The following is a 23036-nucleotide window of genomic DNA, read 5'->3' as shown; positions in this document are numbered from 1 at the left end:
CGATGGGTGGTATTGTTCTGGCCCATTGGGATCAGGATTGGCACCTGATCATTGTTACATTAGCTGATTACAGTCTGGGTATAGTGGCTCAGTAAGCTTGGCCTAAATAGCCAAGTGGTTATGTTACTGGGTTTGTAACCCCAAGATCAAGAGTTCAAATCTCACAATGGCAAACTATGAAACCAATGTAACTTCATCTGAAACAGATGGAAACGGGTTTGTACTCGAAAGAGTTATAGTGGCTCAGTTGGTAGCTTTCTTGTCCCTGAATCACGGGGTTTGGGGTTCAACCCCTAGCCCAGGGTTTGAGCACAAAAATTAAGGTTGACACTCAGTGTTACAGTGAAGTTGTCATAATTTGCTTCTGTTAAGATCCCTGGGGCGGAATATTACATGGCCCTGGTGGGCATGTTTGCCATGGGGGGAGCATGTGAAATGGCATGGGTGCCCATCCCACCACCTTCCCACCCACTCCCGAGCTCACCCCCATATTACAAGGGGTGGGCAGGCACCGAAATCAGCAGCTCATCAGCCATATTTAAATGATGATTTAAGGGTCAGTTAGGCTTGCTATCAAGCCTATTGACCTGAATAATATGCTGCCTATGCCATAATACGTTCGGTATGTGCAACACGGAGGGAGCAGGAAGCCTGATTTTTAAACTAAAATGGTTAAAGGGCAGGAAGGAAGGAGGGTGGGATCGGTCTTCGGGGGCTGCCCTTAGTCGATTGTGAGGCTCCCCCCCCCCCCCCCAAACCTCCTTCCAACTTGCTCCCTCTCTTAAATCCACCCTTTCGGCCCAACTGCCCCTGTCCCTAATGCACCCAAACCCTCACAGCACAAGACCTGGACTTACCTGTTCCGGGGATTCTAGGCCTTGGGCTCCACTCCTCACCTGCAGTTCTGGCAGCTGGGACTGATGGAGCTGCTTGCCAATTGGATTGGCTGGCAGCTCCAGAGGGCGGGATTTCTGCCCCAGTGAGGGGCAGATGACCCACTTAGTCCTTGCTGCGGGGCTGCGCAGCGAGGAGTTTGTCGGCTTCACACTGACGTGGTTTCTGGGATGGTAGGGTGCGTGATGTCTGCCCCACTCCCTGTATTATTCAGCCCCTGATGCTGATCACTTTGCAGCAGCCTTTGCTAGAAACCGTGAATGTGAGGTCAGGATTGGGTTTAGTCTTAACTTCCAATCTACTCCTATTGCCAAGCGGCCTTCTGACATTTGCAGTCTGCATTTATGTGCCAGCCTCATACCTGAAGAATAGACTCTTCGGTAAAGAACAGCTGGAGGCTGTTAGTGCTTGTGGAATTAGACCACAGAATAGCTTAATGCTTTCAGAATATAGGCAAAGGATACCCTCCTGCCTTATTGACTGGCACTTCAGCTGTGCATAAAAGGAATATTTGAGGGTGAATAGCATTTTCTCCATATTTAAAATAATTAATTTGTAGTTCCAGTGTGTTGCAACAAACTGCTCTGCTCTGCTGACTTACCATGGTGGGTTGAATAAAAATGCCCCAGCTTTCTTTTCTGTGGTTTTGATTCCAGCCCAAGTAACAGTGCACCTTAGGTTGAAATTTTGTTCAAGGCTTACATTTCATTTTCTTAGATAAGGGGATCAAAATAGGTTGTAAACATACAAAGCAAGATCTGTCTTTATGAAGGGGTTATTAAGAGCCACATACATACCTGGGCTCTGGCACTAACAAGTTTCTGCTGATGGATAAGTGTATTTTGGAATTTAATTAGGGATCACAGCACTATCTGCTTGTTTGGGTTTTTTTAACTCAGCTGTATAGTTAATGGAATTTGAAGATTCTGAGGAAAAGGGTGAATAATTCCCTAATTTGTCAATGTAATCCAGTAAGACATACTGGTACACACAGATGCCTCAGCATAAGGACATATTGATTGAAATGTTATAAATTTAACTATGTCAAAATGCCAGGGAAATGAGGGAATAGCAGCTGGCAATTTGTCAATAAATTTCATCAGTATCAAATTGAAGTTGTTGAAGTTTGACATATTTGATGTCTCTCACATATCCATATTTATTGTGTGATTTATGGTTTGTACTTCGGCTTCATTTAGAACCATTTGGTAGTAATGAGTTCTGTATTTGACACTTGCATTTTTGGTAGACAGTTCCTCCTTAGACATGTATGATAAACTCTGTCTTCCCTCTGCCCTGCAGAATAATGATGCTGTCAGTGCTGAAACATACCGAAACACCTGTAAAATTCTGGTTCCTTAAGAACTACCTCTCACCCACATTCAAGGTTTGTAGAAGAAATTAATCAAATTCTAGCATGGTTGGCAAGGAAGAAAATATGATCCATTTGAGTATGTGTGTAGGAACTGAGTGATCAAGTTTTATCCCTTCCTCCCATCCCACACTTTTTAAATAATGGAGCTGTGATTACCACTCCCTGATCTTTAGGAATCTGTACTAAATTTAACAAACATAACTAATTTCTGTTCCTACTACCTTATAAGATTTGTGGGTACAAGTTGTCAGTACCAGGTATTTAGTTGATTTTGAGAGTACCTAGGTATGTTTTGCACTCTGTCTAGCTCCAATGCTGTTGTTAGACATCTAATGTTAGAATATCCCTTCACCTTCTCTCCTGGCAGACTATGGTTACTAGTCGCACTAATGTTCTTGGTAAAGCTGATGTGTTGACACTAAATTAGAGATTTTATTCAGCCCACAAGTGCTTTATGATGACAATTCATGCTTGAAATGGGAAGATTACCTTTGTCAGCCCTAATACCTTTCAGCTTGAGCATAAAAATTATTTGGCCAATAGATGTTCAAAAACAACTGAAGCAAAATACTGCGGATGCTGGAAATTTGAAATACAAACAACATGCTGGAAAAACTCAGCAGGTCTGGTAGCATCTGTGGAGAGAGACACAGGCGGAACCTCCCCGGATTTGCACTAAGTGTGGTAGCGGGCAGGTAAAACAATGGGTTTTCACACTAAATCGTCCCAAACCTGCCAAATTATTTATGCACTCCCGGGAAACGTGCCATTTCCATGGTGAGCGGGCTCTCACTCGCCCCCGCCTGCCACCACCCAGCCAATGCATCACCCCAGGCGCCATATTTAAAGTGCAGCTGCAAGCACACATTTCAGTGCTTCTAGACCACCACTGCTGCACAGAAGGCATGGCCCTGAAACTGAAGAAGCCTGCAGCCCCCAGTTTCAGCAATGTGTCCCTCAAGCACCTTTTGGATGTAATGAAGGCCCGCCGGGATGTTTTCTACTCCAGCTCTGGCTGCAGGATGGGCAGCAACAGCACTAACCCAGTTTGGGAGGTGGTGGCAGTGGTGGTCAGCACCAATGCCCTTCAAAAGGGGACAGCCACCCAGTGCCGCAATAGGATGAATGGTCTCATCCGTTCCACCAGACTAACTCACTCTTCTCATCACTCTCAACTCATACACTCACAAACCCATCACACGTCCACAGGGATCTCACATCTCAAGGGACAACACCACTAACTCTCTCTCACCCTCACATTTCCATCAGGCCCATAACTTCTCAAGCTCATGTCCTCATCCTGTCATGAGACCTTGGTGCAGGACTTTGCTCCTGCACTGCTGCGTGGGTCCAACTCCATCTCTGATGCTATAGTTGGCCTTCAACATTGTGTACGTGAGAGGGGTGCCGGGCAGCTCGATCTCATCCCAGCTACCCCTGCTCCTCAAGGAGTCAGCCTGGGGCTCTCAGGCACCCATAGAGAGGAGGATCAACACCCGTGCCCAGGCTGTGCAACTAATTCTCCTTAACTTTCCTAATCCTACCGCTACGTCTTGATGCTCCCCAGGCATCCACAGCGGAAGTGGAGGCAGCCTGCTGACTGCGATGCCTTGTCTGTGATGACCTTGGCGGGTATCCTCTGGAGGGCTGTGACTTGGGGCCCATCTGTTTGGACCCATCCATCCAGGTGACTCCAAGAGTGTCTGGCCAATCTGACTACCCTTTTCCTGTGAGCTCTACAGCTCCAGCTCCACAGGCCGAGGAGGGTGCCACTGCCACACAGCAGGACCCTGAAAGCAGGCCGGGGCCCTCCAAGTCGTAGCCCTCCAGATAAAGCCCACCAAGGCCATCACAGGCAAGGATGTAACAGTCAGCAGGCTGCCTCCACCTCTGCTGTGGATGTCCGGGGAGCACTAAGTTGTAGCGGCCGGGTTAGGAAAGTTGAGGAGAATTAGTTGCACAGCCTCGGTAAGGGTGTTGATCACTTGTACATACTGTTCACTGTTGTCAATAAACTTCCAAGAATGCCTGCCTGCCTATGGCCTCTTGTCCTAATGAGCATTGTTCTTGTCACTCAGATGTGAAACCTTTCTGTAAAAGATAAGGCAGGTGTCTCACTCCAGGACCCCATCCCTGTACTCACTGCAGCCTTTGGATGAAAGTGATGGTCCGGCCTCACACTCCCTGGAAACACTACTGATGCCTGCACCTTGGTGGTGCTTGTCATTGCTGCCACAATGTAGTGGGCAGGCGCCACAGAGTTCTCTTGTTCTCTCGGTGTGCTCTCAGCACTTTTAAGGTGCGGCTGGCCCCCATCTGTTCAACATCTGTGACCACTGCTGTGCTCCTGAAGGACTCAGGTGCTGAAGGCAGACAGACGATCAGATGCTTCTAAAATTTCATGGCTGCAACTCTATGACCCTGATCACAAGCGATCTGCCCTCAGCCAGACAAGAGTCAGACATCCTCAGAGGCTATGTGAAGATCTATGGAGTGTCCTCACTGCATGTTGTCATCATCCTCCTGCAACCAGACAACTACTAGGGCCTCCACTGCGTCTTCATTACAGGAGCATTATCACAGAGGGTATTCGCACTGCCGTAAGCCAGACTGGAGTCAAATGTTCACATGTGCAATGTGAGGATCTATGGGGTAACTATGATGGATCTATGATGTCGTCATCATCCTCCACAAATCTAACTGCTATGAGAGCTGAACGTGCCTGCCTCGTCTTGTCAGTGTGAAGGCCTCCTCTCCATCATCATCACCTATGAGGACGACCTCACCCTCATACCCGTCAGCATCCTCCTCATCAGAGGAGAACTTCTGCACCTCCTCCTCAGCCAGCTCATTTTCCGTTGCAGCATCAGGTTGTAAAGGGCGCAGCAGATGAAGACTCTGTGTGACACCCTCTGTGGACTATATTGCAGGGCTCCACCAGACTGGTCCAGGCACTTGAACTGCAACTTCAGCATCCAATAGCCTGCTCCACCAAATTGCGAGCTGCAGCATGAGCCTCATTATACCGTCGCTCTGCTGCGGTCTGAGGCCGCCGCATGGGTGTCATCAGCCATGGCCTCTGCAGGTAGCCCTTATCCCCAAGGAGCCATCCCTGCAGTTTCTGTGGACCCTGGAATACTCCAGAGATCTGTGACCGACTGAGGGTGTAGGCATCGTGCACAGTCCCTGGAAATCGTTTGCACACCTGCAGGATGCATTTCTGGTGGTTGCACACCAGCTACACATTTAGCGAATGGAACCCCTTGTGGTTGATGTAGTCCGTGTGTTGCAATGGAGATCTGAGCGCCATATGAGTGTAGTCGATGGCACTCTGCACCTGTGAGAAATCCGAGATCTGGGCGAATCCAGTTGCTCTTGCATCCTGGCCATCCTGGTCCCAGGCGAAATGCACAAAGTTGTGTGCCCTTGTAAAGATAGCACCCGTGACTTCATGGATGCATTTGTGGGTGAAGGCTTGTGAGATCACCTGTGGAGCCCTGAAAGGAGCCACAGACATAGAAATTGAGCACCGCAGTCACTTTCACAACCACTGGCATTGGATGCTCTTCATGTCCACATGATGCCAAATCCCTCAGTAGCTGGCAGATGTGACCAACCAGTTCCCTTGACATGTGCTGTCTCCGGCAACAGTTTCTCGGTCATCTGTAGGAATGAAAGGTGACGTCTATAGACCCAGTGTGTCACTAGGCGGCGGCCTGTGAAGGCTTGCTGTGGCTCTTGAGCAGCGTGTGCAGGAGCCCCAGCCATCCCTTCTTCCTGAGGTTGCTGCTCTTGCCTCTGCGCAACCAGGAGTCTCAGTTGCTCTTTCCTCCGTCATCTTCGCACTCTGTAGGCCATGAGGCATACAGCTAGTTCAGCAGGCTCCGTGATCCTGATGTACTTCTCCTATAGGATGAAAGAGAGAGACGCATGGTTAGCATGGGTGTACTAAGAACCTGCCTTGTTTAAGTGTGCAGACCCCTTAATAATTCCTGGAAAACGCTGGCCACTACTTGGATAGCCAGAGATTAGTATGCTACATGGCTGCCCGAAACGCCATCACTTCTACCCTAGTCCAACCGACCGATTGGCAGCAGCTTTGCCCATTGGACTGCATGCTGTGCTCTCAGCTCAGATGCAGGCATTCTCCTAACCCACACTGCAAGGCTGCATTGTTAGCTTGAGCCATGGGGAAGACAGGATGGTGAACATTGCAAGGGGCTGTGAGCGCCTCCAGCAGTGACTGCTCCATGGCCAGCTTTAGCAAGGAGATTGTACGACGTGTGCAGTCGTCCAGCTGTTCTGCGCTCCTCTAAAATGCTCGTGACTTTGTAGTCTGCGTCGGGGATGGTGGTTGTGAAAAGCTTTGGAGCACTTGGTGGCACTTTGATGTCTCTGTATTGCTTGAGTGGGCAGATAAGCTAGAGGCCCGACCCCAATCATATCAATGTGGCTGTGCCTAAACTGTTTGAGTTGCAGAGGAATGGTCACTTTATACAGGTTTCCCTAATGCGTGGCCACTTCCCTCACCTACCTTAGCCACCACCCCAAATGCTTGTGTGCCATATTTAACACATGCTTTTGCCCCCACCCGCTCCATAAGTCGCCTCAAAGGCAGGGCTGCACTTAATTCCGAATCCCTCGCGCCCCTGAAGCTTAAAGCCTAACAGGTGATCCTGGCAAGCCCTGCATAACATTACTGTGTACTCACCTCTGAGTTCACCTCAAAGTGCAGGCCGCCAAATGCATGTCACTTATGTGCTATTGTGAAATATGTCGGTGTGCTTTCCCGCCGACGTGGATAGACAACCCAGCAGAGTGGGGGGGCGGGGGTGCGATTCCAGCGTGCTGGCCTGGTAACATGTTTATGTATGACAATGAGTTTTCCAAAGTCTGATGGCAGGAAATGCAGCCCGCCTTTGGTGGGCTGAACAAACGATTGCGAATTGGTTTCACACCGTCATGAAACCAATTGTGCCATATTGTCTGCCCACGCCACCAATCACACCCGACATGGGTATAGGTATGGAAAATTCCGTGCACAGAATTAACGCTTAGAGACCAATATGACCCTTCTTCGGGACTGTTCCGAAGAATGGTCCATGGTTCCTAGTACCTTCAGTTCCAAACAAGTCATTTTGAACTCTAAGCGTTAATTCTGTTTCTTTCTCCACAGAGGCTGCCAGGCCTGCTGAGTTTTTCAACACTTGTTGTTCAAAAAAATGCTATTATTGCATTTGATTCTGCAATATTTCTTAACAATTTAGCACTGTAGTTTCCCTCCTCCCAAGGCAATTTGGTACAAGAAATACTAGGTCTGGTCAGATTTTAAATCCAAAGCACAGGCTGCATTTTAAACAAATTGTTAGAACACACCCCTGCATGAAGGATTTACAAAGATTGTTTCACCTCTCATAAGTATCTTGTGTATCTTCCTCACAAAGTATCTTGTGTAAGTACTGATGTATTTGTGTTGAATTAATGATTGGTACAATTTTATCGTTTTCTGAGAGCTGTTGATATCCATTTCTGTGTTCTGGTAGGAATTTATCCCACACATGGCAAAGAAATACGGTTTTCAGTATGAATTGGTGCAGTACAAGTGGCCAAGGTGGCTTCATCAACAGACTGAAAAACAAAGAATAATCTGGGGCTACAAGATCCTCTTCCTGGATGTACTTTTCCCACTGGCTGTTGACAAGATCCTGTTTGTGGACGCTGATCAGGTAAATTTTTTAAGATGTGCCGTTTCATATTACAAGTTGTACATGTAACATGCTGATGGACGTCTATAGTGTCTGAAGTTTGTGAGCCAGAATAGAGATTACTGATGGCCTATTCACTCCTGGCAGGTGGAAACTTTACAGTTTAAAAACATTTGAGATCCTGGCAACGACCCCTATACATGCATTGTCCAGCAGCGATAATGTATCAGTATGAATAATTCTCTTCAGGCCCCAAAAAATCCATTGTGATGATGGATTGTATATGCCATTAGGTGGCCCACTGCAACAAAATTAGGGTCATTAAATTGCTTCCTTTCGCAAGATTATTTTCCTCCTTCCTAATCCACCAATTTTCTCATCTTTCCCCCTAATTCCACTGGAACCATGGGGGAGAATTTTCTCACCGTCGTGGGGTTGGACGGGAACAGGTGCGTTCGGCTGGGCACCGCCACTTTATGTGGGCGGTCCAGTTAAGACCCACCCAGCGTGATGCACACCTGGAAGCCCTGAGCATTCCCTGTGCAGGCGTGGAGGGTTGGGGGTTGCCTGAGTCGGGGCCTGCACTATTGCGCATGCACGTGAAAGGGCGCAGAAATCTGCCTCAGGGAGATTAGTTTAAGTTCCAAAAGTTTTAATAAAGAAAAAAAAAATCAAGACGTCCCCTCATGTGACAGTGTCAATGAACTTCAATGAAAAAATGTATTTAATTTATAAACCCTTCATGAAACCTCATCCCGCCCATGATGAGGTTTCATGATAAATGCGAAGGCCACCTGGGCTCTTCACCTGCCCGCCAACCTTAAGGTTGGACGGGCAGCTCAATTAATTACTTTAATTAGTTTTTAAATGGCTTTAATAGGCCTTTGTCAGTTCGGCAGGCGTGCAGCTGACTCCGCTGCACGCCCACCGAACTGAGGATCAGAATGATGCCGGGACACATGCCAGATGTCACCGCGCGTCATTTTATGTGTCAATGAGCGAGGCCCGCCCCTGCTCACCTAGCCGAAGATTCTGCCCATGGAAGCTCTGATACTATCCTCAAATTTCCATTCTTGATGCATGAATCTAGATACTGAATGTATTTAACCATAGAGTACAGAACAGCCAAGCCCAACCAGCTTCCAGCACAGATTACTGGATTGCACTCAGAGACAAGGATGTGGCTGATATACTCCTCCTTTACCCAGAGGTGCTGAGACTAGTTAGGTGCCCCACCTAACATTAACTAACTCACTACAGACTGGGTACTAAAATGCAGGACACTATAATCTGTACAGTGCAGCAGTTCAATGCCTTGACATAACCAATGGTGCCATCAGATGACTGTTGTAAACTGTCTTTAACAGATGAAAATTTAGACCAAACCTGTGGGTGAGGCAAGTGGTCAATGTGATTTCCACCCCTATTGTCTATATTTCTTTGAAATGCATGAATGTAAAGTTCAATTAAAGAACTTCCATAATTGAATTATTTTAATAATGAGTCACATTTTTCATCTGAATTGCTTTGGATTTGAATCCATATCACTGCAAACCATTACTATAATAGGCTCAGCACTAAAAGGTGCTTGTAGTTTGCTTGCATTTGCAGGTAATGAAAGTTTGCACATAAGTTTTAATTTGGAGAGGTAGATGGGGCAGTGATACAGTAGCTGAAACGATCTGTTTAGCTAGGAGGCGGCGTGTGGGCGAGGCCAATAAATTTTGTTTAATAAAAACAGACATGTGATTCTTAGAATCTTAAAATGGAAAATTGAAGTCATGCTGACAAGTTTTATTTGAGTATGCATTTCTTCAATTTATTAACCTTTCTCTGTTATATTTAACAGCCTAATTTAGTTTTGTTTCTAGAGTCATGAAGTTGCTGCAGCTAAAGCCACAAATTTCAATCCTCACTGAATCACACAGTTATAAAATATATTGGCAACTCCTGCCAAGAGTTGGGAAAAGTGCAATGCATTTACCTGATAGTTTTCATTTTCCTTTTCTCACAGATAGTGCGTGCTGACTTAAAGGAGCTGCGTGACTTGGACCTTGAAGGAGCTCCCTATGGATATACACCTTTCTGCGAAAGTCGCAAGGAAATGGATGGATATCGCTTCTGGAGGTCAGGTTACTGGGCTAATCACCTACAGGGAAGGAAATACCACATAAGGTATAATTCTAACAATTTATAATTAAGCGATTAGATTTCTATGTCTACCTTGTAGATACTTTTTATATTATAAACTAAAGTGTTTTGGTACCCATGTGCCATTCTGTTCCATTTTTAATTTATTGGTTGTAAAGTGCTTTGGCACGCCCTAAGATATAAAAGACTCTAGATATAAAAGACATGGTGCCTAACCTGCTGAGTATTTCCAGCATTTTTTGTTTTTACTTCCTTTATCTCCATGCGTTTACTTTCTGATTTGTCACTGTTCTCATTCTGAGATTTATTTTTGAGACTGGTTTTGAAAGTAGACCCATGCTTCATTCATGTGTGAACAGCGAAGAACTTGCCCTGGTGGGATTTGATGCATGCAGTACAACCAGAGTTGTGTACTTGCATGACAGCTACACGAGGTACAGACTTTGACAGCAGCTAGCGGCACCCACACTTTTGGGATGGCAGATTTTAGTGCCAAAATATTGGAGCATGCCATTGATGCTCAGAGTTACTGTTAACATTGCTCTAAAAGCAGTTTAACGCTATTCTGATTCAAAACCTGTTTGTGCTACAGATCTTTCTGCAGGTTTCAATGGATGCAATTTTTCAGAGCCTTCACAAAATTGTTAAACCCATTTAGCACTTGACAGACTTCTTAACAATTCCTGCATGGCAGTGAGTGCTGCTTCTGACTGCAGCTGAGGCAAAAGAAAAATCCCTGCCTTTATACACTACTTTATCATGTCATAGCATTTCAAAAGACTCCATCGAATGTATTAGTTTTGAGAAATGTGTCTGTTGTTACATGGGAAAATCTAATTTTAGTGTCCCAACAATTTCCACTACACCAATGCAAGTTGTATTTGCGGCTTTCTCCAGTTCAATCATCCCTCAAGACCACAAAGTGTAGATTGATGTCCTTGAAACAATTTAAAACACTCTGTAGTGGTTTGATATACTGGGAATTAGTTTTCTATGAGATAGGTGATGTGTGCAATTGAGCTCCTTCAACAGATAGCTTTTCTGGAGATGAGTCTTGCATCTGAGCCCCTGAAGGTATACTGGGCCTCTAACATAAAGCATATCATAGACGCCATCACTTTGAAGTATGCCCATAACTTAAAAGTACTTCCGCCTGATTTTTAAATTTTTTTTATACTTTGGTGTATGTTAACATTTTTGCACAGTTAAGTTACAGTTAATTTACTCTGACATCTTAGCCCTGATTTTTCTATTTATTCATGTATCAGTGAGGCTAATGACACTCTGTTATTTATGCCCAAATGCAGTAACTTCAGGCAAAGGGAAGCTGCGTAGTTAAACCTAACAATATGTAAACTGTTGCCCAAATTGTGCCACTCCCCTAACTTCTGTTTGTTGTGTGCAGCCAATTTTTTGCACTGCACAGCCCTTTTAGATTGACTTGCACTTGTACTTAATCTTAAAAGGAACAGTGCTTGTGAGCAGCCCGTTCCTTTTCTGCATGACACAATCCTGATTGCTGCATGCTGTGCACCCATGCAGCTTAGAACATTATTTCCCTGGTAGTTGCATGAAAATGCCAAGTTGCTGTCTATCTTATTGAAATGAACTGAGCCACCACCACCTGGAAGTTCCCCTCCAAGTCACTCACCATCCTGACTTGGGAATATATCGCTGTTCCTTCACTGTCGCTGGGTCAAAATCCTGGAACTCCCTTCCTAACAGCGCTGTGGGTGTACCTACACCACAGGGACTGCAGTGGCTGAAGAAGGCAGCTCACCACCACCTTCTCAAGGGGCAATTAGGGATGGGCAATAAATGTTGGCCTAGCCAGTGATGCCCACACACACACCTTAAACCAGCTTATATTTCAACTCTTTCTTGGACTCGAACTCAAGGTCTTGCTAACCTTCCCATCCAGCCCATGGACTGGGATCTAATCTTGCCAATTTCATCTCCATCCAACCCCTCCTTCCTATTGATGACCCTGTGGACTCTGTCAGCATATCAGCTATTGTTTCCCCTCTTCACGTAGCCTGAAGTTTGTTCACTTGTGACTTAGGCCATTGCCATCCATCATTGTCAATGATTGCATTGATATAATAGCCTTGACTGATGATACCTTCCTCCTAAATGAAGCCTCCCTCCTGGTTATACCTTCCACACTTGCCCCACCGAGACTGTTGTGGCAGTGTGGCTCTTATCATGAACTTACACCTACTTCACTGGCACTCTCTCCTTTGAGCATCTCACTTTGTTCCACCCCTCACCTCTCTTTTAAAATCCCCATTCTCTACTGTCCACCTAGGCACCATAAAAAATTTCCTGACCAAAATATCTTTACTGCTTACCTTCCTTAGCTTCTACACTGAGTGACTTCCAATCCTTGGTGATTTTAACCTCCATCTCAATTTGTCATGCTGCCTCCACTCTGAGTTCACTGCCTTCCTGTCCTCCCTAAATCTTTTCCTCCCCATAAATGCCCCAGTACCCTTACCATTTCACATGTCCTCAATACTTCCATCATATCAGTAGTACATAAGGCTATCTCTGGTCAATTCTTTGCATCATTCTCCACCAATGTATACCTTCCTCCTCCTAACCCCACTTCCTGCTGTGTTTGCCCCTGGATAAACCTCTTTCCTAATTCACTTACAACTCTATTTTCAAAATCCCAGTTGCCTAGTCTTTGGTCTTCCATTAACCACAACATTTCTGTAGCTATTGATCTGCTCACCTCCACCATTGATGCCCTAACCCTCATTCAAATCATTACCCTCTCACCCTGGTTGATCCCTCTGATGTGGCCCCCATCTCCACTCTCTTAAACCTAAGGGGTGCAGACTTGAATGGATATGGCAGACAACGGGTTTAGCTGTTCACTGCCAGATCTGACTGGATCTCATAAAGCACTGCCCGGTCTTGTTTTTGTTCACCAAAACTGGTCACTATTCCAAGATCACCAGGAACAGCAGGATCGTCCTGGAATGCAGAGATCATTCCTTGCTTCTTTTCTGTACTGCAAGCCACCTTAGTCCCTGTCTCCTTCAACGAAAAGTGCAAGGAGCTCTTGCGTTTCCTTGTTACTAAGACTGAAATTATCCGATCAGCTGCACCTGCTGCTTTATTCCCTTTCCTAGCTCACTGGGTCAATCTGAGGTTCGCCCCGCCCCAGCCCTAAACTTGTATCTTTTTCTAGTTTCTCTCCTATCTCCCCTCACATGTTCTCTGAACTTAACTTACTTATGAGACCCACCTCCTGCTCCCTTGATCCTATTCCTAAACTGCTGACCACAACTTCAATTTCTGGCTCCCATATTAGTTGATGCTGTTAACAGTTCCCTTTCCTCAGGTTCTGTCCCCCTCTCCTTCAAATCTGCTGACATCCCGCTTCTCAAAAACCATGTTCATCCTTGCAAATGATGTCCCATCTCAAATTTCCCTTTCCACTCTAAGGTCCTCCCAAATCTGTGCCCGTTTTTCTCTGAACTTTATGTTTGAATCCCTCTAATCAGGATCCTGCTGCTGCCACAGTACCAAAATAGCTCTTATCAAAGACACAAATAACATCCTATGTGACTGACAAAGATCCTCCATTTCTTCTCAACCTGTCTGCAGCCATTGCTGTCCCAAAATTGCTCTACCATCATCCAGGTGGGTGGAACTGCATTCGCCGGGTTCCGTTCTTTATCCAGAGAATTGCTTAGCTTTTGCAAAATTCAGCTAGTGTCCCCCAAGGGTCAATTCTTGACCATCTCCTATTTCTCACCTATATTCTGCCCTTTGGTAATACCATCCAATAACATAGTGTCACCTTCTACATTTATGCCGACGACACCCAGCTCTACGACATCACCAGCTCCCTTGATCCCTTCATTGTATCTTAAGTTGTCAAACTATTAGATAAGCAGAAATTTTTGCTGATTAAATATCGGAAAGACTTTTGCCTTTGGCTTTTGTCAAAAGCTCCGGTCCTGAGCTTCTGCCGGCAATCGTCTGAGGCTAAATCTGACTGTTTGTAACCTTGGTCTCATATTTGACCTTTAAATAAATTTCTGACTACACATTCGCACTATCATTATAACTGCCTATTTCCACCTCTGTAATATTACCCAACTCCACCCCTGCCTCAGTTTATCTGTTTTAAAGCGCTCATCTGTGCTTTTGTTATCCGTGGACTTGGTTGTACCAATGCACTCTTGTCTGGCCTCCCACGTTCTACTGTCCATAAACTGGGGGACATCCAAAACTCTGCTGACCGTGTCCTTACTTGCACTGAGCCCTGTTCACCCATCGCTCCTGTGCTCATTGATTTGCGTTGGCTTCCAGTTAATCACATATCTCAGTTTTAACATTCTCATCTTTGTTTTTAAATCCCTCCATGGTTGCATCCCTCCCTATCTCTGTAATATTCTCTTGCCCTATAACCCTCTGAGGTATTTGCGCTTATCCAATTCTGGCCTCTTGGGCATTCCTGATTTTAATTGTTGACAGACAGCCCTTCAGCTGCTGAGGACCTAAGCTCTGGAGTTCCTATGCTCAACCTGTGTGCCTATCTTTCCTCCTTTAAATATACTCCTTAAACCCTACCTCTGACCAACCTTATAGTTCCTTATGTCGCTTGATGTCAAATTTTGTTTGATAACACTCCTGTGAAGTGCCTCTTTTACTATGTTAAAGGCACTATATAAATACAAGTTGCTGCACGATAGATGGAAACTAAACTCATCACAGAAAGTTGTATTGCCCATTATTGCCTAAGCACCATTTTAATGATAAACAGTTACTTGTCCAGTTCACCCAGGCCCCAGGTGCATGATTCCCTTCATTGCGACATTATTAGCTGACACTTACTGCAATTTGCCATACATAAATTTGTAAACATGCATTGATCGGTCTAACCTGTGGTAGATGCTATTAAATGCCCTGCTACTGTGTTGTCTGTTGTTGACTAAGTGGACTCCACCTGTCCTCTTTATTACAAGGTGCATATTTCTATTTGACACAGTTTGAAGCCAAAAGGTGTACTGCAGAAGGGAGATGAGAAGTTCTTCATTCTACCTGAGGAAGAAAAACACAGCAGCCCCTGAGATTGATGATTGCTACAGAATCATTTGATCTGATTTGTTCTTTCTCATTTAGGGATTTAAAAAAATGGAGCTTTTTGGAATCACTTACTGTTGGGAATCATTTTGCTGCTAAGCTGAACTCAATAGACAAATGTTTTCAAAATATACCCTGTTATTACCAGTGCCCTCCCCCATTAATATGTCATGGACAATTATATAATGCTATTCGTGTTCCAAGGACATACTAAAGCACTTATGAACCAGTAAATTACATTTGAAGTGTAGTCAGTTTTATTCTGTAGGCAGATGTGACAGCTCATTTTTATACCCAAAGTTTCATAAAGATCAAATGAGCTAAATGGCAAGTCAGTTGATTTGGTTATGTTAGATGACCTTTGCCTTCACCTGAACTGGAAGATTGTGTCTCGAATATACCTTATTGAAAAGACAGCAGCACTAACCATGCATCGGTCCCTCATAATTACATTGAAGTGTTGGCTTCGATTACTTTCAAAGTCCTCAGGTGGAAATTGAATCCTCAACATTAAATGTGACTTAATTTTTAAATACCTTTTGCAAAGGACTGCACTGCCACCATGTGGCAATGGACTGCACTGCTTAATCTATGTAAATCACAGTCTCCATCAGTCACACTGCCATTTTATCCTGATTTGCAACCAATTCTTCATTACATTTTTGTTTTACTTCTCTCTGTGATAATTTTGCAAAAAAGCAAGGGTATCAACTGTTTTTGAAGAATTACTGGAACTTACCATATTGGCATAAAATGGAAGTATATGTTATCACTTTCAACAAAAAAACACATCAGTATCGGGAGCAAAGTACTGCAAATGGATCATAACTCTAAATCTATACTTATGAAAAAGAATGCACTGATAGTTCATGTTGAGCAAGACGAATACATTTCTGAAAAACAAACATCAACATTTTGCATGTTTTTTCTTGCGATAAGGGCTACCTTTAAAACGGTGGAGTCATTTTGATAACTCAGTCAAACATACTGGCGTATCTGTTGTTTATTTGCAATTACCATAGCAACTTCAGGTGAGGGCAGATGTGAGTTTAAACACAAATATTCAAAAGTTGTTCTTAGGGTTTCACCACTCCGCAATTAGCTCTCCAAAAACAATACCTCATTCTCTGCCTTACTATTGAAATGCATTGAAAGGTTTGATTTTGCTGTACTTGTATGATGTATTTGAACTGAAATCACCACAGAAAGTCAAGTTTTGTTTATTTCAGTCTACATATTCTTTAAACAGCATGATGAGTAATAATTACTGCCAATCAACCCCTCTGGTACTGAAAATTGTGGTGTCTCATTCCTTCAGGTTGTTAGAGATTTTTAAATTGTCAAATTTTAACTTAAAAAATATATATTTCTGGTGGAATGACCCCAGATTTAAAGTGAAACTGCGCGCATATCTCTCAGTGCTTCCAGCCCAGGACCGCTGCACAGAAGACATGGCCCCGAAAGGCAAGAAGACTGCAGACCCCCCCCCACCCCCCCCCAATTCAGTGACAAGAACCTGGAAGGCCTTTTAGACGCCTTGGAGACCCACCGTGATGTCCTCCACCCACACTTTGGCCGCAGGAGGTCCAGCAATCTCACCACTCCAATTTGTTGGTGATGGCAGTGGTGATCAGTGCCAATGCTGCACAGAAGAGGTTGGCCATCCAATGCAGCAAAAGGATGAATGATCTCATCCGTGCCAGCAGGGTAGGGCAACCATTTCATCACTCTAAACTCTCACTCTCAAGCCCACGACACATTCACTGGTATCTCACTCATGTCAGCTCAAGGGACATCACCAATCAAGCTCTCACACATACACTCACATGCCCATCTGGCCTCATCTCCTCTGGAGACTGCCTCCTCAGCCCTCACCACCTTGAGGCTACTTACACAGTGCCCCCCCACATGCCCTGGGATACTCCCCTTCCACAGTACAGCCCTCACCTTGCAGCCTCTTTCCTTGCTTAAGACCACTTCTCCACCTTCCCCAAGCAAACCCTAGCCCAGTAGCCATTGAAAAGCCACCCCTGCCTTGTGGCTGGTCCGGCAGGTAGAGACTTGCCTGTGAGCCCCCCTCAGTGATATGGAACTGTCTGAGAAGCCTGGCGCTGATGACCGCGAGTGCTGCCCAAAGCAAGGTAGGCAAACAAACCTTGAAGTCCCAAACAATGTTCTCGGATGATCCAGTGTTGGGGGATGATTCCAATGAGCTGGGCTTATAATGATATACAAACGTATTACAATAAAATTTCCGACGTCTGATGGTGGGAAACGCGGCCCACCATTGACGGGCAGAGTGGACATTTGTAAACTGGTTTCACGATGTCGTGAAGCTGATTTTTGGCCTTTTTACCATATTGTTTGTTCACGTCGCCAATGTCAACGGAAAATTCCGCCCTCTGTCTTTCTCTCTCTCTCTCAAATCACCTTTCTTTTTCCTCTTTTTCTACCTGATTTGACATTTAATTCACCTTCTCAAAGGGCAGCATTTTTCGGATGGTGTGATTTCCTGCCCCACCACCCAAAGTGTCAGTGGGGAGCACAACCCCACCAATCACAATGGTCACTCAGCCATTTAACTCTCATTGGCCAATCTGTAGCCCCAGCCAGTGACAGTAGGTGACCAGGACTGGGAACACTAGCAGTCCCTAGATTTTAAGCCCTGAAGCCCAGGACCAAGTAAGTGCAGGTGGGGTTAGGTGTCTCAAGGCAGGGTGGGGATATGTAGGTGGGGGCTGGGGATGTGGGGGCCAGGGAGATGGGGTTCCTGATGGAGTGGCCAAGGGGGAAGGGAGCACCCATGGGAAGAAGGTCCGATGTGGAAACAGGAGTCTTGAGGAAGGTGCCCTGCCCCCTTATTTCCCTCCTGAAGCCCAAGCAGGGTGAACTACTGGGCTTCCCCTGCCCCTAGCTCCTCCTGCCAGCCTGAAACTTCTCATTTACAGGCCTCAATTAGGGTGAGGGTGGGCGGCCTGCCCCAGGCCTCACCCTCCCTACTTAAAATTGCAGACAAGTCGGGGCGGGTGGGATGGCAGCGGGTAGGCCGCCTGGTTAATTTTATGAGCCCACCCCCACCAACCTTCCCCACTCCCCCAACCTACAAACCTGTCGACGAGAGACCTAAATGTGCAATGGCAAGTCTAACTAACCAGCATACATCGTTTGATTCACTCTTGAAATTATGGCTTGTGATGTTTAGTTTGAATTACACTGCACAGAATCCTGACCAACAATTTTAATAGATATATAATGCTCAATAAAAACTGTGCTGAATGACAAGGTGTTTCGGAAAGCTTTTATTTTTACAAAAAAGCTGTCATTTGTAATGAAATTTGGAACAAACTGTGAAGCTTTAAACTTGAGCAGGAATTACTATGCTCTGGAGACTCATCTAGGAGATTTCTCAATAATGACTTGGTGAATTCTCATTATTAGTTCCAGCCCTGTATCAAAATTACCTGAACAATTTCCAATAGTGTGGACTGTTCCTTAGGTGGCCAGACGTTGGTAATAGGTATAGGCTGACAATTGTGATATCCAAAAATGTACTGCTTTTAGGAAGATCTCTGTGGCTAAGCATGCTTCTGAAGGTCAAGAATAACTATACGTATTCAGAAATTTAGCAGCATTTTTGCCATTCAGTGACAATAATTTGTTGGGTGAGTAGATGGAAGAAAACCTTAAAAAAAAAGATTGAAGCAGCAGGTTTAGGCCATGAAGACCTTTTGCAGCCATACAGTGAATTGCTGAGTTTCTTAGTAGCATTGTCATTGTGCTGCAGTAAAGTAACCCCCTGACATTGTGTGCTATCATCATGTTAACAGTCCCAAGTCATTAATATTAAAAACCCTTCTATTATCCTCTCCATTTAGTGCCTTGTATGTAGTGGACTTAAAGAAATTCAGAAAGATTGCTGCTGGTGATCGACTCAGAGGTCAATATCAAGGTCTCAGTCAGGATCCTAACAGCTTGTCCAATCTTGACCAGGTATGTATGTATGTTTTTATAACTGTGATATGACTAGTACTCATGCTGGAATCAATTGCAGAGCATACCAAAGTTAAACCATCTAGTTGTTTAGTTTATGAAAGGTGAATTATAATTTGTAGATCTGTGTATATATCTATGCATACAAGATTATAAAAAATGTACAGTATTTTGGAGATAAAGTATTTCCATCAATAGGTATTCTGAAAATGTGAAAATCCAGACATACCTACCCTCCCATTTGGGGCTATGTTTAAGAGCAATTGTGTGAAAACTGCTAGCCTTCTCTTGTGCCTCATGTTATATTTTCTTCTGTGCACAAATACAATGTTTTCCTTCTTAAACTTTAGCTCAAATGCTGAGCCTCTTTTTTGTAATCCTCAGGAGCATTAATCAATGTACATAGATCCCTCTTATGCCAAATAAAACTCAGGTCATCTCCTTCACTTTTTCCTCAACTTGAATCTGATCCCTTAGAAAATATCTTCTCCTTCAGGAGCAAAATACTGCTGATGGTGGAAATATGAAATAAAAACAGAAATTACTGGAAATATTGAGCAGGTGTGGTGTGGCAGCATCTTTAAAGAGAGATAGAGTTAATTTTTCAGTCGATGACCCTCTTCTCCTCATTGTTAGGTGCTTCAAATCGTTGTTGGAATACCCTGCATCAAATGACACAAAACAAGTTATATTTAGTCCAGCTTGATATTTTACCTAAATAAGGAATAGGAAATGTTTGATGCCTGTTCCTTGCTCAGCACTTATTTTAACTGTTCTTGACCTTTATCGCTGGCACGGAAGACTTCATGCTTCACTTTCCTCTCGTCAGATCAGGCATTTTGGGCGGAATCTGATGCTGCTCCCAGGAGCATGAAATGAGGAGGGCAGGCGAAATGTCAGCTTCCCCACATTGGGATTCAAGTTGTGAATTAAGCTGGCATCCAATTGGAAGTGGATCATGGTTCCCAACGGCAGTGGTGGAAGCCTATTTGTAATGCATTAGCATGTCATGCATTCTCATTAAGACACATGTTTGCAGAATTAAATGGTATCTTTGCAATTAAGTTAATAGCAAATGAGATGCATGTGCTTTTAGACTCACATCTGGTTAAAGCTGGCATGCCACAGGTGAGGTAGTTTTCCTGGTGGATTGGAGTTAGTAGAAGCTGTGTTTCTTGTTTTTCGGGTAACTTTGTTGGACCAAGGGAGAGGAGGTTGAGCTGTTGTGTTGAGCTCTGGTGTCAGCTGTCCACGGAAATCGGGGCATGGCTGTTTGTGGAAGGGAGGGCCAGCCAAAGAAGAATTGTGGGGATCTGAGGGAGGGAGCTGGATGACACAGGGAAGGTCACTCTCTATGGCGAGAGCTTAAGCATGATAGAGAGGCAATCAAGGGTGATAGAAGGTAGGTCAATAGTGAGATTGGGAGAATCGAATGTAACAGAGGACAGGTCAAGAGTGATGGAGAGAGGGTCAAGGATGACGGCTGGCATGTTGAGGGATAAGTTCAAGAGTGCCAGAGGGGTGCAATTCAAGGGGGGAGGTGGGTGTGGGGGGGTATGCGGCAGTTCGAGGGTGCTGGGGGAGGGACGGTTCGAGGGTGCCAGAGAGTGTAGTTAGAGGCTGCTGGGTGAAGCTCAATGGTGATGGGCAGTAGCTGTAGGCTGGCACATAGTTGATCAAGGGTGATGGTGGGTGGGTCATGGGTCACCGAAGGCAGGGTGAGGGAAGGAAGGTCAAAGGTGACTGAGGGAGGGTGCAGGGTGCAGCTCCAAGATCATAGTGGGAGTATCCAGGGACATCAAGAAGAGGTGGCTGGGGACCAAGTCGAGGAGTGAGTTAGCCACAATGGGGTAGGTGCAGACCAGGATATGGCTGATGCAAAGCAGTGGGCTCGCCATTAATGCACAGTTTTCAAGTCAGGAACGAGGGCCATATGGACAGTGTTGACCAGACTGTTGCCTACCTTCTGTACGCAGTTCACCAGGCCCCAATTGTTTTTGGAGGCTCTGGAGGCAGAGAAGAGGAGCTAGCAGAAGATGAGCAAGGGCTTTGCGTAACAATGCCCAGAACACTGATGGAGAGGTTTGGCAGCAGAGGTTGAGGCACCTCAGGATGTTGGTAACCAGGGGCCAGTACGACACTGAGCAGCGGCGTGTAACCGAATATACCACACAAGACGTAACAATATCAGCTCCTTCAGGAAGACCTACGTTCCCGTGGAATGGGAGGCAATCCTATGCTAATAGCCTTAAATCTCCCCACGGCATTGAATTTCTATCCCTCTGGATCATTCCAGGACTCCACGGGGTGATGTGCGTGGCATCTCGCAGTCAGCCATACAGAGTTGCATAAGGGAAGTCACCATCACCCTGTTCACAAGAGCTGATGTTTTGTGCAATTCGCCATCGACCGTGAGAGCCAGGTAGACAGAGCTGTTGGATTTGGCTCCATTGCTGGATTTCCCCAAGTAAAGGGGCAGTTAATTGAGTATATGTGGCACAAGGAGCTCCCTGGAAACAGCCAGCAGGATTCATAAACTGCAAGGGGTTTCACTGTCTCAATGAGCAGCTGGTTTGTGATCGCTGCAAACGAATCCTGCAGTGTGCTCTTCCCAGGGACCTCTCATGACTCGTACGTTCTCAGGTATAACAATTGTTTGCACCCCTGCACAATTGCAGGGGTGGATCCTGGGTGACAGGGGATATCCGGAGAACACCTGGTTCATGACACCTGTGTGGAACCTACAAAGCCAAGCAGAGGAAAAGAACAAGGAGATGGGAGAGCTGGATTCATCTTCAGACGAGGATAAAGGTGAAGAATCAGGAGACCCTGAGAGAATGCATGGTGTGACTCCAGCTGCAGATACCAGGGTGATGGAATGACATGCCAGATAGGCCCGGGACACTCATTGAATCCCGATTTCCGCCAGAGTGACCCCTGCAAGATTTCTTGATCTCTGCCTTAAGAAATGTTACAGTGGAAGTGCCATCAGTTGTGCCCAGATCAACCTACAGGCCGGCGACCTCTGGCACTTATAAGGGAAATGGTTGCAGGCCCTTGTCACGAACAGTCTCATATGCATGATCCCGTTAAGGCCACCTACTCTTCTGACTTGGAAGGATGCCACACATGCTTCAATCACACTTTCAACTCCTGGAAAGACCACACTGAGAACCCTATGTGTGTACCTGCAAAATTTGGAGTGCCTTGGGTGCAGACGCCGTTGAGACAAGGTGTGATAATGGGGTGAGGACCATATGCTGGCTTGCCAGTCATCCCCCAACAAAACTGAGAAACCTCCATTTCTCAATAAATGCAGACATGCCACCTCTTCTGAGGCACCAGAAAAAATGGTGTGTCCGTAGCCCTGCACCTCAGCCATCATTGATTGCCATTGTCATTGAAGCAGCAAGCCCTTGCAAGCCATCATTTCACTGGAAACGTCCCAACAACATGACCATTCAACACACACAAAGTGATCAAAACTATATATTTACACATAACGGTACAATGCCTTCCATGGATTGGACACCAGTGCCATTTTTGTGCCACTAGAATGCTTTACGCTTGTGTTTTCTACCACAACGCCTTGCTGTGACCCTGAAATCCACAGCTGAGGTGGAGGTAACCTGCTGAGTGTGATGCCCTGTTGCCTGAGTTGCCCTTAGTGGCCGTCCTTTGGTGGTCCGAGACCAAGAGGACTCCAAGTCTCTGAGGGTCTCCTGCACAGGTGCAATGCACTCTCATTGTCACCCAATAGAATATTGAGATCACTGGCAGAATGGATGAGGAGCAGCAGCTCACCCTTGGAGCAGCAG

General features: G+C 45.4%; 1 protein-coding gene across 2 annotated transcripts in view; it reads left to right on the top strand.

Annotated features, from left to right (window-relative positions):
- uggt1 (UDP-glucose glycoprotein glucosyltransferase 1) overlaps positions 1–23036 on the top strand; it is a 148131-nt gene that overhangs the window by 105937 nt on the left and 19158 nt on the right. For both annotated transcript variants that reach the window (XM_041213097.1, XM_041213089.1), the window contains 4 exons: positions 2197–2281; positions 7813–7995; positions 9989–10149; positions 19104–19218. In XM_041213097.1, coding sequence (XP_041069031.1) covers positions 2197–2281; positions 7813–7995; positions 9989–10149; positions 19104–19218 — 544 coding nt within the window. The remainder of the gene's footprint in view (positions 1–2196; positions 2282–7812; positions 7996–9988; positions 10150–19103; positions 19219–23036) is intronic.

This window comes from Carcharodon carcharias, chromosome 2 (genome assembly GCF_017639515.1).
Source record: "Carcharodon carcharias isolate sCarCar2 chromosome 2, sCarCar2.pri, whole genome shotgun sequence".
Classification (NCBI taxonomy): Eukaryota; Metazoa; Chordata; class Chondrichthyes; order Lamniformes; family Lamnidae; genus Carcharodon; species Carcharodon carcharias.
The sequence above is the reverse complement of the archived record's forward strand: the minus strand, read 5'-3'. Positions and strand labels throughout refer to the sequence as shown.